The sequence below is a fragment of the Glandiceps talaboti genome, chromosome 7, assembly GCF_964340395.1.
Source record: "Glandiceps talaboti chromosome 7, keGlaTala1.1, whole genome shotgun sequence".
In the NCBI taxonomy this organism is placed as follows: Eukaryota; Metazoa; Hemichordata; class Enteropneusta; family Spengelidae; genus Glandiceps; species Glandiceps talaboti.
Window position 1 is genome coordinate 2,394,462 of NC_135555.1, and position 19,815 is coordinate 2,414,276.

Below are 19,815 nucleotides of genomic sequence, written 5' to 3' on the forward strand. Positions count from 1 at the left end.
GCGAAGTTTTGTCTCCACCTTGTCATTATATATATAAAGTCAGACGATCTCAAATAGAAATTGACAGCCGCCATCTAGAGACAATAAATATGTGCACCTTTGTTCAGAAATATAAACACGACCACATGTAGTATGTGCTAGTAAAAAACTTACAGGCTGTCCATTCTGTGAGCGCGATACGTTAGCATTTGTTTTCCTTTTTTCGTTTAGTTATTGGAGGTACACAAGAGCATGAAGGGCAGTTTAAAAACAACACAAATTTAAAAAAAAAAAAAAATTCCTCAGACCAAGGGAATATTCAATTCACTTTTCTTTCTTCATGTTTTCATCTGTCCATTGCGGATTTCAGTGTATACTGCATTGACAGTTTTCCTGTACAACTGCAATTATATTTTCCATATTTATGACAAAATCTTACGGCTCTTTATATAGTTTTACACGTACTTCGGTTTTCCCGCTGTTATATGTGGGAAATGACGTAATATAGGAGGCCCTCGGGTGTAAACTTCCGGTTTGAGCGATATTCAGCTGTGCTGATCATGGCGGATGACGACGCTTGTGTTTTCGTTCAGCCACCTTCTTCACATTTACTATGTCCTATCTGCCACAAATTATTTACCGATCCCGTAATAAGTGTTAATTGTGGGCACACATTCTGCAATGCATGCATCGTTAATAGAGAGACGGAGGAATCGTCCAGGACATGTCCGTTGGACAAGAGAAGTTACGAAGACAAAGATCTCGTTGTGAACAGGTAAGACTGTATTTAGTGTGTCGCGTTTACCATTACATCATCACATAGAGCTGATCGATATCACTTATTTACGTATCCAACAGACATTTTCCAACTTTTCGAGTCTTTCACTCGCATTGAGTCTCTGGGTTGTCCATAGTTTAGCGTCGATCCGGCGCAAAAGGATCAAACAGAAAAAAAAATCGACTGACGCAGTGACAGATCTCCGGCTCCGTGTCCTCATGTTTGTTTTGGGTCAAGGGCGGTTTCGTTTTTCAGTTCAAAAAGCTACCGGTGAACTGAAAAAGCAGTAGCTATTGTTGTGATGTAGGGGCAGCTGATCTTTTCATGTCCTCACTATTGTTTGCAAAGGTGAAAATATGACAGCGACATCGGTCAATATTGTAAACAGAAACCGACTGTGCTATTACAAGTCGCTCTATATTGATGTATTCAAGTCCGCAAAATACATCGAGACAGTATATCACAGACTATATAGTACAGTACTTATAGCCAACGGGAAAAGAGACACTGGCAGTGAAATATTTTAGATCAAGTTTTTACATCGAATGCGTGTGAGGTTTTAGGTACCAATGGATTCAGAGAAAGTCTTTTAAGTATATAAACATACTCATTATAAGAAAAGTTGTAGGCAAGCACATTATCTCTGGCAATAGAATGGAAAGCATGTAATTAAGCACAGTTAATTTCTACAACTTGAATAACAATAGGTAAATACAATAGGCTTTTAAAAACACTCTCTGGCTAATCCATTTTGATGTAGCAAGTGACAGTGTGCCTACATTCCTAAAGACATTTAAATTCGAAATTCACCTTCATTCACCATGACATACATATGTTGCAAATGCTAATTTATTGGAAGTGATGCAATAGCAATCCATTGCCGACAGAATGGGTAATCAATAGATACATTTGTACCAGGTGTGTGCCTGCTTTGCTTTGTGTTATCAGGCTCAAACTCTAGCTATTAAGAAAAAAAACCTTGTATGTTCATAGTTGCTGAGCGATTGAGTAATGTGGGAGTCAAGCTTCACAAGCCAAAGGTGGATATACCATAAAAATAAATTACGTCTGTGTTTTATGCAATCATTTTGTCTGTCTGAATTCGATTTACAGGTTTCCCACTTTTTATATAGTGAAGGCATGAGGTTTTTGTAAGCTTGTTTACTTAAGGTAAAGCCTTCTGTATTTTGCACATATTGACACAGTCATGTATGCATTGATGTAAGAAGACATCTCTGTAGATCCTTCATCTTGCTGTAGAGATATCAGTATTTGGCAAATGTGACATCACTGACATGTCAGAGAGTTTGTATTGGTGTTTTTAAATTAAAGGAGAAGGGGCATGATAATGTAATTTATTCTGATAGTGACTTTCTATACAGTATTTTTCACAAAAGTTTTGGACCATAAAATTGATTCCATTTAAATTTGTACAGAAGTCATATAGATATTATCTACTCTAATATCACCCTGAACAAAAACAATATTTAATGGTAGTTTGGGATTGAGACCCTTACAGCATACCTTAGGAACTATGACATATAGCAGTTATGAAGAAACAAGCACATAGGGTTATCAGGACATTTGAACCAATTATAGTGCAAAGTGTAAAGTTGTTGGTTTTATACAGTACTTGTATTGTTCAAAAATTAAATGATTTTGACACACATGCCTGAAATATATTTTATTTAAGATATAAAGGTAACATTGTGTGAAGAAAAAACACATTACATTATTAAAAAATCCAGAATACTTTATTTAGATTTAATGACTTGTAGGTGGAATTTTTGCCAGAAGTTCAACTGAAAATGAACAAAAAATAGTTTGGAAATGACTAAGCTTCAATTTGTAAATATTGGTCTTTTAGCTAAACCTTATTTTTGTTTGGAAATGTTCTGTTTTTACAGTGTAAATTTATGTATGAGAATAAAAAACATTTGAATTGGAAAATATAGAAACATGTCATTTGTTTGTATTCATTGTTTATTCTTGTGCCAATCTGATGTTATCAGACTTGTGTATATGTTAGGCCAAAAAAGAAAAATTATCTGGTTCTGGTCAGGGTAAACTTTCTAAAGTGGTGTGACGACGCAATTTTTTTTTTTTCCTAATTTTTTTTTTTTTTTTTTTTAAATTAGTAAATACCCATTTTTTGACACTTTACATACTCTGTTCTATCATATTTATCTCTTGAAAAACTTCCTTTTTCTTCGAAGCAGTTGAGGCTCTGTATTTAAGCAGTCTTGGCATGTAGGGTAGATTTCAGCTGCTTGTTCTCCTGATATCAGGAATAAATAAGGAACGGGAAAGCAAATATTATCGGAAAAAAAGGATCGCCGCAAAGGTATTCAGGGCACGTGTGTGCTGACCAGAACCAGATATATATATTTTTTTTGGGCCTTACGCTTGTAAAATTTGCCTACTAGTACATTTCATGCAGTACTCATGCTGTTCAAAAGGACACTTTTTTGAATAATTATAATTTGTCTAAATATAGTATGTTATAAAGACAACTTTCTCTTGAAAAGATGACATTTGTCATAACAGCTGTATGATTTGTGTATGGTTTGTTTGTGTTCAGAGGGATGGGTGGAGTTTTACAGGGGGTCAAAGGTTAATATATTCATGACACAACAAGATGTGATAGGGAATACTACCTGAAAGGTCATTCTATGGATTTTGTATAACAAATCTATGCTGATGTCATGTTTTTCGTAATATAACAGCTGTTAGTATTTTGGATTTTATGCTGGGTCGTTGTTTAGTGATACAGTATAACTATTTATCGATTACATACATTTTCTACTATAGAACATAGATTGTTAAATTGTGACAATATAAATATCAGTGAAATAGATAATACAGACTGGCGCTAAGATTATGAGAATTTTACTAAAATTGTTTGATCTACTTGTTTAATTGGCCTCTGGTAAACGAACCTGTTATACACTGTATATGTGTGGCAATACTTAGAGCATGAATTGTGCAATTTGCTGTGAGACTATATATAAAGTTGGTCTCTGTTTATGAGACTTTTACAAAAATAGTTTGACCATCTTGTTTAAGTATTTTCTGATGGATCTTTGCATAGACCCGACATGTTCATCATCATAACCCACAGAACTCTTTATGACACCATCCAAAATGTGCTCGCTAGAGGGTGGGGTTTCATATGTTGTTGTGTCAGCAGAAGTGTGTGTGCTCTGGTTTGCAAGAAATGGACAGGTTGTACATAGTATGTGTGATGAAGAATATTGTCAACTCAAACATCAGAGTCTTAGTATACAGTCATACAGAACTTTATATTGTTTTTCAAAAATGACATCACCCTACATGTTTTTGAAAATGTACAAAGGTAATTGTTAAAAAAACATTCATAAGAAATTACAAAGTGTACTGTGATTCAGTGTGAAATAAAGTGTTTTGAGGAAACACCTAAAATTTCTGACTGTTTAGACTGTAGTATGAATAAAGATAAAAGGTGATAAGCCATAAATACAGTATAGTGTTATCAAAATATAATAATTCAGTCATGTTATGTTAACATTAGATTGACTTTTAAGCAGGGGATAAAGTTGTCATGGATACAACTAAAATATTTGCTTTTCCTTCCCTGACCCTTGACCCCAGTTGTCTTTGACCAATAAGGATAGAAATTACAGTACAAGTGAAGGCCACCATTAAACTGATATAAAATAGCCATTAATATTAGCAACCTTAATGGTCTTATCAAAGAGACTTAAAAGCATTTTTACATTTAGTGGATAGGATCAAATAGGGAAGATATCGGGACTGCATGAAGTTTATTTTCAGATATGAGCATGTTTATGTTTAAGTATAAAGGATATAGAATGAGGCATGTGAGCACTGAGTTGTATATCCTACTAATACCATGGCTCCCTTTGTGATGATGACTTGATGATATTCACAACACAATGCAGCCCTATCTCTTATTTTTACACTCAAACCGGTCACATTGATCAGTTGTCTTATTTTCACACTCAAACCAGGTCATGTGATCGGTTGTCAGGGGCAGTGTGATATTATAGTGATGACATCTTGCCAGGCAAAAGTTGTTGAACTGCAAAGGTTTGAGAAATCAGATAAGTGATCTATGAGGCAAACCCTGGTACACTGACCTGTGATTTTTCAACTTTTTGCCCATAAGAACAATACCCGGACAATGAGTTGTATTGTGTGCAAACTAGTATAAAAGTAACAGTGAGAAAAAGTCATAAAATTAAAGGCATGAAACCATAAATAATAGTCTAGTGCTATACTTCACTAAAACTTAAGATCTCTCATTCAGGGGTTAGAGATGTATCAATACCACGTTGGCATCCAGACTAACAAAAAGGCTGGGTCCGGAATTCTTACCAACGATAGAGAATTATTTCATTTCCCTGTGTATCCCGTAGAAAATGGCGGCATTGATATAAGCAAATGACAAGCATTTCATTTCCATAATTGTAGAGTTGAACAGCTTGAATTCTTGTCTAGATTATTTGGAACCCTAGTAAACACTTGAAATAAATTGTACTGAAGAACTTTATATGCGATAGATTAGATATTATTTATAGCCTAGAAACCATACCAGTGTCTTTGTCATGAAAGTGAATAGGTAAAATCATATGCAGTAGAGAAGTTCTCCACTGTCTATGGTAGCACTTTGTATTATTCAATGATAGTTTACATACAGACATCACATCAAGGAAAGTGATATAGTACCAGTAATATCCTAGTGCAAAGGTCATAACTCCTATTTTTGTAAAAATGATAATAATAATTGATATTTAATAATGTATGGTTATATAGGCATATCACTCCTTATAATATTGATGCCTATGGTATCTAATCTGCCAATCATTTTACTGGTTACCATGAGAACATACTAAGATGTCCAGACCAATGGAATACATGATTAGTAGAATGACAAGATGAAAGTAGAAATTGTCTGCCATATGTTTCCTTTGACTGAAGATTTTTTTAGCACAAAAAGTGAAAAATAATAATAATCATGTGAACAAGAATACAAATATGAAGCCTCCTTGAAGAGAAGCTATGCTTTGGATTACAGGGCTCACATTTAACCTCTACCCTTGGTAGTCAGAATTAGCCAAGTGAATTGTTGCAGCTGTAGGATTCTATTGATTTCCATTGACAGACTACTACCTTATAATTTGGTAGTCTAGCTACAATGTCAATCAGTTATCATGGCTGATGGTTATGTCTGTCAGTCATCATGTGTCAGTTATGTCTGTCAGTCATCATGTCTTTCAGTTATTCTGTCTGTCTGTTACCATGTCTGTCAGTTACCATTTCTGTCTGTTAGTCTGTCAGTTATTGTCTGTCTGTTACCATGTCTGTCAGTTATCATTTCTGTCTGTTATTCTGTCAGTTATCATGTCTGTCCATTATGATGTCTGTCTGTCTGTCTGTCTGTCTGTCTGTCTGTTAGTATGTCTGTCTGTTAGTCTGTCAGTTACCATGTCTGTCAGTTATCATTTCTGTCTGTTATCATTTCTGTCTGTTAGTCTGTCAGTTATCTTGTCTGTCCATTATCATGTCTGTCTGTCTGTTAGTCTGTCAGTTACCATGTCTGTCAGTCAGACTGCCATCACATCATTATGGAAATTGTATACTGAAATGATGGATTATTGTGAAAATCATTACATCGGTGTAGCTGTACAATTCTAGCACAGTACATAGACAGTACAGTCATTGTCAGTGTATATGATAATGACTAGCCAGTATACTGCATGACTTGCATCTTTCACTGTCACTCTCAGACATGGTCAGTATAACCATAACTGCATGACTTGCATCTTTCACTGTCACTCTCAGACATGGTCAATATACCATAAATTATATATGTAATGCATTGATGAAACCAAGTCTTGACATGATTGAGTCATTCTAATACATGTATGCCACATGATTCTTGCATGTACATACCAAGATATCCCAATTGCTGTAGTTCAAGTACATGTATTGGACCAAGAAAGAGATACTTGTGAGGAGAAGCCATGGTAATAGTATGCTAAAAATATACAACTTAGTTTGCATATTTAGTTTATATATATTTATATTTTATTTATTTAGTTATTTATTTATTTAGTTATTTATTTATTTATTGAAGCCCATTTGTATCAGGGGCTCACTTTAGCATGTTAGGAGCAGCACTAACAGAAAATTAAAATACATACACTACTAAAACATTAGAGAAGAATGACTAATAAATCACATACAGAAAAAAAGAAGTTTTAATACTCATTACATATATTTCATACAGCACTGACATTGGACACTGAATGTATGTCAAAATTGCTAATTTTATGTATGTAACTCTGAACTTTATTTTGCTTCATTCAATGTCAAATTCTTGATCAACTTTCAATGCACCTGCTAGAAATAATAATTCAAAAACCTGACAATATACATATAGAAAATCTTTACTTTACAAGTGGTTTTTCCAAAGTTCTGAAACATATACAGCTGTTTTTAAATCAGTCATATTACTTGATGAAAAATAATGAAGAAAAAAATCATGTCCCCACTCCAACCGAATACACAGTTACGTTCATTGAGAGCCTTTCTTGTGATAACCCAACCAGGAAAGTCAACTAATGTTAATAAAAAATACACTGGTAAAGAAAACATGTCTAATTTCATGACAGATATTTGCATGTCTCTAGAGGTGAGATGTATCATAAATAAATGACTGAATTCATTTCAGTTCATTTCAGTTCATTTCAGCGAAGACTGTTGAATTATAATTTTTCACCTGTTTCAGCTCTGAAGTGTTAAACCACTTGAGTTGTGTAAGTTTATTTGAATGCACAAATACATCACCTTTAGGTTTTAATCCTTCCATTTCAATTGTTATAAAATACTGTGCAGACCAGCCATGCATGCATAGTTACAGGTAGTCGGTATGTTGTAATTGGTAGCTGTGTGCGCTCTCTTTGAAATTAACTTACCAAACCATATACTGGTATTTTTTACACTTCATTTCCAAACAAGTGGTTTGGTATCTGAATGACAAAGCTTAACATTTCAGACCACTTTTATAACCACTGGTAATATTCTGGGTTGTTCAATTCTATTGTGAACTCTTCACTCATAGCAATAAATACGATTTGGTACAGTAACATCGCATTAACATTTACACCACCTCTGTCATGGTATTGTTCACAAATGAACACCTTTCTTCCTTTTAAAAATGATCACTGTAGTCAAATTAAGTGACTTAAACCTAAAACAAAGAAGGAAACCACATAGGAAGAAACCGCAAATGAAAACATTAGTAAGTGCCAGGAGGTTGCATTGAATAAGTCATGATGTAATGTCCTAATCTTAATACAAGGTCAAAGAGGTATTTTTAGTGTGTGTATGTACAGCCTGAAAGTTAAAACATGGAATAAGTTGTCAGCAGATGTCACTCACTGTATACCTTTGTATCATGACCATGTCATAATCTTTTGGACTATTTTTGTTAATTTATTCAAAACTATGCATATTACCTTTGGGGTAAATATGAGAAATGGTGGTAATGACCATACATGTATCTTATGGCTGGTGTTCATAAGTGTACATAATCAGATCAGTGTCACCACAAACTAGAATATTTATTTTGAAATAATGTTTAAAAACTGACTATTAAAAACCTTGCTGCATAAATTCACACCCAGGGTCAGTTCTTGTGATAGAGGGAGTATGTGTATGTGTGTGTGTGTGTGTGTGTGTGTGTGTGTGTGTGTGTGTGTGTGTGTGTGTGTGTGTGTGTGTATCTGTCTGTCTATATATCTGTCGATTGTCAGCTGTGTATGTATGCAATATGTATGTATGTATGTATGTATCTGTACTGTGTGTCTGCATCTGTGTCTGCATCTGTTTGTGTGTCTGTATCTGTGTGTGTGTGTGTGTGTGTGTGTGCGTGTGCGTGCAAAAATAAAAATAAAAATTGAAATACTATTGACAACCACTCACAGTATGTTCTTTGAGAAGTTAGATTAAAATGAGAGCAAGTTTGATTCATATATCATGTATGTGCCTGTCTAATATTATTCTATATAATGTTTTGTTTATTTTTGATAAGGTCAAGTATTCTCATGTGATGATACTAGGATATCGTCAGATAATACATAATGCTGTCACTTAATCCCAGTGACTAATCTCTCTAGAGATTAATGAATATTGACATTGTATAACTTCTATAAGTGAACAAGTGATATTAATTTCAACTATCATCTACCTCTTTCATTCTTTCATGTAACAATTAAATGTACTACTAGTCTGTTTGTCTAGAGGCTATCTGTGGCATCCGATCTCAAGATCTCTCTTTACTCCATCTAGCTCAATAAGAAACCACGAACGAAAGTAGTTCATGCAAATGAGTCAACCCCTAACTGTTAGAATGATGTAAACAATGTAGTAGCATCCTGATATGACTAATGTACCATATTTGGACATTGTATAACTGCCCCCAGTAAACACTGACTTATCATAGAATTCTGTGAATGACATGAATGAATTCTGTGAATGACATGATGTGAATGACTGTGTGAATGGCTTGGTTTGAATGTGAAATTTCATCTCAGCATCTCATTGAGCTAGACATGAGAAGAGATTTGAAGCCATGGATAACATCTAGACTACTAGTGTATGGTTAATGTTAAAACAGGTGATTTCAGTAAAGAAAAAGAGACTGAATTAAGACCCCTCTTTCAAAACATTGTTAATTCAATATAGTATCCCTAAGTTGTGGAATGGGTGAAAACTTAAGTTTATTTCTACAGAAATCATACAAAATTCAGTAGATTTTAGCATTTGCATAGCCATCTCAAGACATAGGTATGATAAATAAACCTTTTATGACCACCTTGTCCTTTTACTCCGGACCTATTTTATAAGGTAAAACCCAAAACACAAAACACAAAAAGTTGGGGGGGGGGGGGGTGTAGAAGTGAGAATTGACCCATTGATTTTCAGTCAGAATCATTGAACAGCTGAAAGGTAGATTTGGAATCACCCTTATGTATTACTTGTACCTCACACAAGTAGAAGTGCAGAGTGATGTCAACTATTCATACCTAATGACTTTGAAATTAAAGGAATGCAGTTTGTCCAGTAGGCAACAACTGTTAATTCATAACATAAAAATACAAAACAATATTACTTGTGTAGCAATAGACAGATACTTTGAGATATTTATTTGCTTTGAGTGCATTTTATTGACAAAACCCTTATGATTATGTGTGGCTTGAAATAGCTCAATTTGTTGAAAATTCAGATTACTGCATTTTTTCCCAGAAATTTGTAATGAAAATCCTGTAACAAATTCAGTTGGGACCAGAAAAAAATTGATTGCATTTCTTAATTAACTGTAAAAGGTGATTTGAAGACTGTGGTCGAATGTAGGTCAAGTCATCTTGGTGAATTACCTATTCTGTATCAGCACATGAGCATTCAATCTATTCCCTGTAGAATCTATGCAATGTATTATGTAATTACTACAGCTAAACCTCAAAGGATTAGTTGGCAGAAATTGCCTTAATCCATTCATACAAAGTGGTGAAAAAGATTCCTTAGTAAAACCAGTGTAATCTCCTGCCAATGGATTGTACAAAACTAAATGTGTGTGTGAATTCATTCCTGTGTGGTAATATTTTCAGTAATCACTGAAATGAAAGAGATAAACTAATTATGAAGATTATACAATTGAAAGTACAGGTTTATGTAAACAATGTAGTTAGGTTGGTGTGTTATTCATGATTGGAATTTAATTGAGGGTACTTATGTGAGTAAATTTGATGTAACTGTTGTAGGGTATTTTAATTTATTTTAGGGAGTGTCGATGAACAATATTGAACATTGGAAGCTGTCGACTTACCTCTATACATGTGCAATTGTTTGATTAATACAGCTATAATTGTTCAAATATCCATTTTTGATTGGCACAAATTTCATGAATACTGTAGCCTACTAATTCACAAATTGAATTAAGAATGATTTCTGAACATGGTGGGTGACTAAACGAATACATAGTGTAAGGTACAATGATGTCACATTCATGGAAGGTAGTTACAAAAAATTTATTTGCTTCTCCTACATGGCGTCAGAAATCGGTTGATATCTTTGGTAGGCATGGTCCAATTATAACAATGACACGATTTATCAGAAGTTTATTAAATTTGGGAACTAGGAAGTGGCAGAATGTAAAATAGTCAAAATGTTGAGTAAAACGACCAGTTGAAAGTTCGTATTGTATGGTAATTGTGTTCTGTTGCAAACCTTGTCTATATCTCGTGATGAGTGGACTTGTGCAATCACAGAAACAAGTGTTATTTTACCCCTTTCATAGACAGTTGGCTAAAACACGTCAATAACATCGATATTATCAACATTTTTACTGTATTCTGATAGAAATGTTCTGATACACATATCTCAGGAAACAAGTGCCTATGTTTGACCTCATCTTTTTGGTGTTTGGTTTGGAAATCTATGCAAGCTTTACCAGATTTCCTCCTCTGTTTATACCTGGCAGTTTTCTTGAATCTTTTCTAAAAACAATCACTTGATGTGGTGTGTGTGCTAGTCAAATGCATTTTCATCTATATGTATAACACCTGGCATTTATCTAATCTCGCCCCCTCCCCCTCTCCCACCCCATCCCACCCCACCCTACCCTACCCCACAAATATACATGCTTTTAAAGGAACTGCAACAGGTTTGAGATAGCCACAATGTGGTCTGACTTCAAGATTTCATTGCATGATGTCAATTGAAATGAACTGTGACAAGATATATAGAGAGAGGAGGTGATTGAGGTTAGAGGTAGCGGTCACATCAGAAACTGAGCAGGCTGTGGTGACAAGGTTGATGAAAGAGGTTGCACCTGACCACACCAGTGGTTCATGTTTACCCATGCGTACATATCATTATGGTAGGATTTAGTACATGTATCAAATTTTCAATTTGTCGGTTCAAATGAGTTTGTCTAAAAGTTGATACTTCTCAATGGTATCATTTTGTATCCTATCCACTAAGTGAAATGTATATTTGTTTAACATATACAGAACACAGGAGACAATGTTCACACAACATGTACAAAATTCCAATGCCCATTTTGTGTAGGTATGGACAATGTTAATAAAGACATACTAACGTTTCTAAACACCTTGCATCATAACACTTTGATGTAAGGATAACACACTTTTGAAAATAATGGAGTTTTGAAACCTCTGGTTTGCTTATAAACATGGTCAGGTGCATCAGAATATTTTCCAAATATATGAATTACTGTTAAAATAACAACTGTAAGGTAAAATTGTACTGGAAGATTAGTTGATTGAGATTCAGTATATTTTCAAACAGTTGTGCCTTGTATCTGGAAAGTTCATATATATATAAGTGGTTTATTTACCCAATCGTATAAAATGATTACAAAATAATGGTAACAAAAAACAAAAGAGAGAAGGGTAAATGGGGAGTCAAGAAATAGCTTACAGCTAGTCTAGCCTGATCCCCGACATTGTACATTGTGAATGAAAGAGGGTTCAGTCATTAAGATGACTGAGAACATAACTGCGAGAGAAAAATATGTAAACGTTGTGGTAAAAAAAATATGCCACTGATACCCATATTGAATTTCATACCAAAGTGTTCTTCACCTTTGTTTCCATGCCAGGTGAAAGTTACACTTTGGTGCCATGTTTACTCTGAAAGTTACTAGGGGGGTATGTGTATCTTTAAATCTAAGTGTAAAAATCCTCATCAAATGCTGAAAAAGAAATGTTTTGTGTACTATAAGGCGGTTTTGTTGTCATTTGCATCTGTTTTGAAAGCAAAGGGTTTATGGACCCTGGTCATAACATTCTTGGACATGGGGAACAGTTTAAAGAGTCCACCTACATTTCACAAAGAAAGGGAGATAATAGCCCAGATTTTATGCATTGTTGTACATTTGGTTACAAAAAACAAACTAGGGAGATAAATTTAGCCAACATCGCTAGTCAAGGGATGTGAATCAATATATCAAGAGATAATGAGAATGGTGCAACTTCACTACAAGAAACTGATATGGTCTTTTGAAATCTGTAATGGGCCATGACATTGTATCCATGCATTGTAACCATAGACCAGTACATAGCTGTATAGGTGACTATGATATACTGTGAAATAGCATGGCTGTTGTTCTCTTTCAGTAGTCATGTGATTTCATTGCAAAGTGATCTGGTGTCAAGGTTATGATATGTGTGTGCAGTGCGTTAGGTATAAGGGTAAGAGCTATGTGTCCCTCGCCAAGGGGGGTACTGTTGTTGAATAAAACTCAAACAAGAGTGTCTGAAGGTCATTTAAATGGTAACAATACCATACATATGCAGAGAGGAATCACACCACTGGCATGGATGAAAGAAAAAAAAGAGACTTTGTTATTTGATTGTGTTGTGGCATTTATATTGTGACTATTGACTTGTTAGATGAAAACAGGTGTGAATGGTATGCCAGGTGGATGGATTTGACATAGGGTCTAAATATGGTACTACAACTAAATGATCAAGTTTTATGACCGAGCCTAGACAAAAACGAATGGATGGATGTTTCATGGTTGATGTTTTTTAATGTACTTGTATTTGTTGGTTGGTGAGATTGATGAGATGGTGATGTTGTGTATCTAGGTGTGTGGACTCACTCTGTTAGATCTCAATTGAATGAATGCAGCCTGTGTGGAATGTACATGTATTGATTAATTCGGTTGGGTTATGGGTTAACCAATGGTTGTGAGTTGGCTGCATAGTTTGTGGATTAGATGGTTGGCTGGATCATATGTTGGTTAGTTGACCATAGACATGTAGCCGCTAGCTTGTTGGTTTATTGATGGGCTGGTTAGTCTGTTGGCTAGTTGGCTATCTAAGTTTATTTGTTGGTGAGTTGGCTGGCTGGTTAGTTTGTTGGTGAGTTGGCTGGCTGGTTAGTTTGTTGGTGAGTTGGCTGGCTGGTTAGTTAGTTTGTTGGTGAGTTGGCTGGCTGGTTAGTTAGTTTGTTGGTGAGTTGGCTGGCTGGTTAGTTTGTTGGTGAGTTGGCTGGCTGGTTAATTTGTTGGTGAGTTGGCTGGCTGGTTAATTTGTTGGTGAGTTGGCTGGCTGGTTAGTTAGTTTGTTGGTGAGTTGGCTGGCTGGTTAGTTAGTTTGTTGGTGAGTTGGCTGACTGGTTAGTTAGTTTGTTGGTGAGTTGGCTGGCTGGTTAGTTAGTTTGTTGGTGAGTTGGCCGGCTGGTTAGTTAGTTTGTTGGTTAGTTGGCTGGCTGGTTAATTTGTTGGTGAGTTGGCTGGCTGGTTAGTTAGTTTGTTGGTGAGTTGGCTGGCTGGTTAGTTAGTTAGTTTGTTGGTGAGGTATCCCTAAAAGGCACAGCCCCAATTGAAATAATGGATTCCATCCTTCAATGTACACATGTATTATGTGCATGTGAATTAGTGACCTCAGGAAGACTCTATAAAATGACCTTTATCAGGATCACCATCAGCTGGTAGAAAATCTGTATTTTATCAGAAAGGAGTATCAGTCAATCATTGAATTGTAGACAACAGCTGATTGTATGTGTTACTATCAAATACAGATAAGGCCATACAGATTAAATATTATGGCAATCATATTGTAACCTGATAAGTGTTAAGATAAGGTTAATAGGTGTACAAAGGCAATAATTGTTGTCCCCACCTGTAATTGTCACCTACATTGGTATGTTGTCTCGGTAATGGTATCCTAGAATCTAGGATGTGTTTTCCTTCAAACGAAAAGAAAGACCAAATCTTTGTAAGGATCAAATAATACTATATCAGCTGAATCCCCACAATACATGCCCATGTATGTATGTATATCATAGTATTGAATTTAACTTTTGTTCCAAACACAACTTTGAAAATTTTACCTTAATAATTCAACTTAAATTTTACGTGAATTTCCATTTGGAGATGTATGTATATTGATATCACAGATCAGGTCTAAACTTGATTCTGTACTTTCCTATTCCAGTGCAAAGGAAAAGGAAACATGCACTATAGATGTGTGAAGAAAATGCCATTCTTAAATTGCTGTAGATGGCATGGTTACAGGCTACATGTAATCAGAGGACCCAACTTAACATCACCTTTGAAGGAATTCTTACTCACAGTATATACAACTTAATAATAGCCTACATGTAGATTTTAGTGGTACTAAAGTCCATTTCAAAAAACTTGCAGTCTTTGTACTGTATGACTATAAGACGTTTCATGGAAATTTATGAATATAAACTATGTGTACAGTAACTTTAGATAGACACGTCCATGCAGAGTACACTCAATGGATACCGTTTAACATTATAATCACATCATGTACATGTAGTGTACCATTCTGTGAAAGTCTGAATAAATACTCCTCCTGAAGTAAATTTACTCTTGGCATGCAAAGGTAGACTACCAGTCTATCTCATTCTATTATGTACATTCTAGGCACTTTGATTTTTATACATACATTTAGATGTTCATGTCTACATGTATATGAGTAATACAAATTTTGAGTTTAATTATTTCACCAGTACATAAGAGATGTGAACAAATAAACCAAAGGCCAGGAAAACATCTATGCATCTAAAAGTTGTTATGTACTTCTTCATTTTGGACAGTGGTCCTTTGTATTCATTGAGATTTTAGTTACCAAGGTATGGGTATTATGACAGTATAGGCGTCTACATGCATATAGCATAGATATTGATACATTTGTAGCAGCAGGATTCGTGTGATATTTTCCATAGGAAAACAACAATCTAAGCAATAACACATGTCCCTGAGGCATATACATGTACATACATGTATATACGGTATAGACATTTGTACACAACACTGTATGCAGCATATAATATTTTACTTGTCATGAAATGACACACATTCGACACAGTAAATAGTCAATGTACAAAAAGTTTGGAACATAAAATATGCCTAAAAATATACCTTGATTTCCAAACTTCATGTGATTATGAATTTAGAGAATGGTAGAGAATTATGATCAGTGAACATGAATGTCTTTAACTAGAAGATGATGTGTGATGTGTAAAGGAACATGATGAAATTTGTAATGAATGAAGAAAATGGTCAGCATGTGAAACATAGATTATATTGAACACATATTGCCTGGCCATGAGGGCTATAGCACCCGTTTATTACACCCGAGGGACTGTGAGTTACCAGAATCACATGCTATTTCCCGAGGCCGAAGGCTCAAATAATATATCATTAGTAAATACAGATTTTTTTGACACTTTACATACTCTGTTCTATCATATTTATCTCTTGAAAAACTTCCTTTTTCTTCGAAGCAGTTTAGGCTTTGTATTTAAGAAGCAGTCTTGGCATGTAGGGTAGATTTCAGCTGCTTGTTCTCCTGATATCAGGAATAAATAAGGAACGGGAAAGCAAAAATTACCGAAAAAAAAGGATCGACATGAGGGTATTCAGGGCACGCGCGCTGACCAGAACCAGATATATTTTTTTTTGGCCTAACCATATGTTAGATTTGCAGACTTTACATGTATGTCTCATAATGTGTATACCTGTATGTTGAAGATGTATATCTGTGAACACTATACATGTACATGTCGTTGTCAGCAATACATGTAGATGTGTGAACAGAGGTTGAAAGAGTAAAATACCCACCAGTAAATGTGTAAATATGAAAGTGAAAGCTATAACCACCAGTATAAATTGCTGTCCAATTCAACATAGTTGGTATTGTGCTAATTTAAGGGGTGTTCTGTGTTCTCTTGTCATATGACATGTTAATTTTAATGGATCTACGGTCAGGTGTGGATGTCATATGAATAACAGTTGGACTGCTGTCGTACAGTTATGTGTATATGAAACCTGTTCTTTGTAATCCCAAGTTCTTTGATTCATGTCACTTCAAAATGATGAAATATTGTTTGAAATCTGCAAAACATTGCGTGTAATTTTGTAAAAATCAATTTTCTTTTGTGACAACAGTAACAATAATTCTTTTGTGAAAGCAGAAAAAGTATGTTGGCTCACGAGAATGCTTAAAAATTGTTCCATTCAAGTTGAAGGGATGTTATTAATCATAAAAATGATGCCATTTTCAACATTTCATCGTTCTTTTTCAGATGGAAACCAATCATATGTTTGAACTTAGCTCAAATAATATATCATTGTTTTGTTCACTGTTTTCAAGAATGCAATCAGATTTCTTCTTGCATTCAACTATTTGTATTGTAGAAACTCAGTTTCAAAGTTTTCTGTGAAATATCATTATAATTTTAATTTATTCTTTCATTCCATTAAAAGTGAAAATGAAATAAAGATATTAATCAAAGAATATTCTATTTGTTGTTCATAGCCGGAAACATGACAGGTGAAAATATTGGGAGGAAAAATCTATCATTTAATAAGGAATGAAATGTGGTTGACTAATTTCTTTCTTTGTTTGTTTTCTATGAATAGAGCAATTGTAGGACAGATTGAAGATCTTCAAATATACTGCCGTCATGGACTTATACGATCAGAATCACAGGATGATTTCGTACGAGATGAAAGTGGTTGTCCTGAACAAATATTGCTAGGAACACGTAATGAACATGAAAGTAACTGCGAGTATGCATTAGTAACATGCATTCATAACAGTGAACAGTGTGGTGTGTTTAGAAGGAGGGATCTAGAAGAACATCTCAAAATTTGTACTTTCATACCATGTTGTTACAGTGATAGAGGTAGGTAGAATATTGACATACATCCATCCATCTGTCCAGCCAGCCAGCCAGCCATCCATCCATCCATCCATCCATCACCCACCCATCCGTCCATCCATCCATCCATCCATCCATCCATCACCCATCTATCCAACCATCGATCACCCATCTATCCATCCATCCATCTATCCATTCATCACCAATCTATCCATCCATTTGTATTACCTATCCATCCATCCATACATGTATCCAGACAGACAGACAGACAGCTGGACATACACACATACACAGACAGACAGACAGACAGACAGACAGACAGACAGACAGACAGACAGACAGATGCAGGCACACAGTCATTATTGTGGTCTGTAAGGAAAAATGTTTGGTCACGACTTGAAGTAGATGTACTTGTTTCTGATATTTGTCGGCCGTATTATATACACATTATCATTTATATCATGTGGTTGTATAAACAAATCTTTTATAAAGAATCTTTTGCCGTACAATTTGGTCAGATATTGGATACTAGAAGTGGATGTACATTGTGTAGAAATAAAATGTACAATATTATGTAGTCATACGTTTTATTATATTTTATTGAAAGGAATTGAAGATATTACTTTTAAAGTGTGTTACCTGTAATTGTGTTGTTTGGTAAAAAGTGAGAATTCTGTTTTGGTGCATCACATCAGAAATAATAAAATTAAAAAACATACCTTAACAGTTAAATGGAGAAAAGGATGTTGTCAAAAATAAATTTAATTACACTCTCATCATGCTTTTTGTTTGTTCAGCATTTTATGCAGGTACCTTTCGCTATAAATAAAGTTAACAATAATTTTTGTAAATGAAAGTTATTTTGGGTTTAGATGTTTCTGCATTGCTAGCAAGTCTCATCAGGTAAAGTGAGATTCTAGTGAAAAATTTTATGACATGAGTTTTTGTAGCAAATCCAAATGAGACAGAATAAAATTCAGTGTTGCTTGCTGATAAGATTGTACAGCTAAAATGTAAGTCCATGAAATCATTATAATTCAAGAAAAGTGGTTTGACATTTCTTTTATCATTTCTTACAACATGTGATGATAGAGTGTAAGATATGACACGTCGTACTACCTATCAGATACCCAGTATGCCTTCTAGTCAATTTGATGTGCCACTGATGCACACAATTTCTAGTGACACACCAAAATTTGGTGTTCCCCTATCTCTTACTAAGTGGTGACACACAAGAAATGCTAGTTTTTATCATTTTGACTCACAACAACAAACTTTGGCTATCATTAGAGGGCACATTGCAGATACCAGAAGCCTGATTAGGGCTAAACTCCACAAGACGTATCTTAAAGTCTAGTGAAGCACAAGCCATGACTGTTTTAGTGTGTATGTATGCAAGATATTTTAGTAGACCAGTTCACATCAATGTCACATTGCCTCAGGCTGCCACCTAGTATAATCAAACACAGGTGACACTCGTAAGTTAAGGTGAACGTTACTCTGTCAATCGTACGACATGCTGTAGCAAGAACATAAAATTTATGGCCATGTTTTACATGTTACCACTGGCAAAAACCACAAAATTTAGAACTCCTTTGATAAAGAACACAAAAAGTATTGTTAAAGTTAAGACATTTCTTTCAAAGAAAGAAACCATTATTCTACCCTTCAGGTCATTGACATTCTTGTCATTTATTGGCACTCAAGTAATCATTCAAAGCTAGTGATTGATTTTCAAACATGCATAAATCAGATGGCCTATGTTTGGGGTACATGTACTCTACATGCAGTGCAGTCATGTATAAATTGTAAATTCAACTATCACAAATGTTAGTTACACTAACTGCAACTACATACATGTATGTAAGTTGTAAAACAGAAAACACATAAACGTTTTGTATTTTTATGTTCATATATACACAAATGACCTGGAAATCTTCAAATAAAAAAAAATACAGCAAACATCTGGTCCCTTTAACACTCCTATACATTCACATTCAGCCTGTAATATTGATATTTTAATTTCAAACCTAATACCATAACTCTGGTCTTGCCTTGACTGACTTGTAGTCTATCCAAGATGTGAGAAAAATGTTTAGGGTACTGGGGTCATCGTTATATAAATGAAAATTTCAATTCAACAAAATCAAATTTTTTGTGAAATTGAATCCCAAATTTTCACTTACATCTCATCAGCAGCGTCATGGGTATACATTAATAATTTAAAATTGGGATGATGATTTGATGAGTGACTTTTGACTGAGTAGAAATTTTCATTCAAAGTCCTACTGGTATATGATTCTGATATTCTCCTTGGCAACACA

At 34.8% G+C, this 19,815-nt stretch overlaps 1 protein-coding gene across 1 annotated transcript in view; it reads left to right on the top strand.

The window, feature by feature from the left end:
• Nucleotides 1-539: 539 nt before the first annotated feature.
• The window catches only part of LOC144438177 (uncharacterized), a 61,152-nt gene continuing 41,876 nt past the window's right edge, over nt 540-19,815 (top strand). The window contains exons 1-2 of the mRNA XM_078127213.1: nt 540-754; nt 17,250-17,515. Of these exons, the coding sequence (XP_077983339.1) occupies nt 540-754; nt 17,250-17,515 (481 nt within the window). The remainder of the gene's footprint in view (nt 755-17,249; nt 17,516-19,815) is intronic.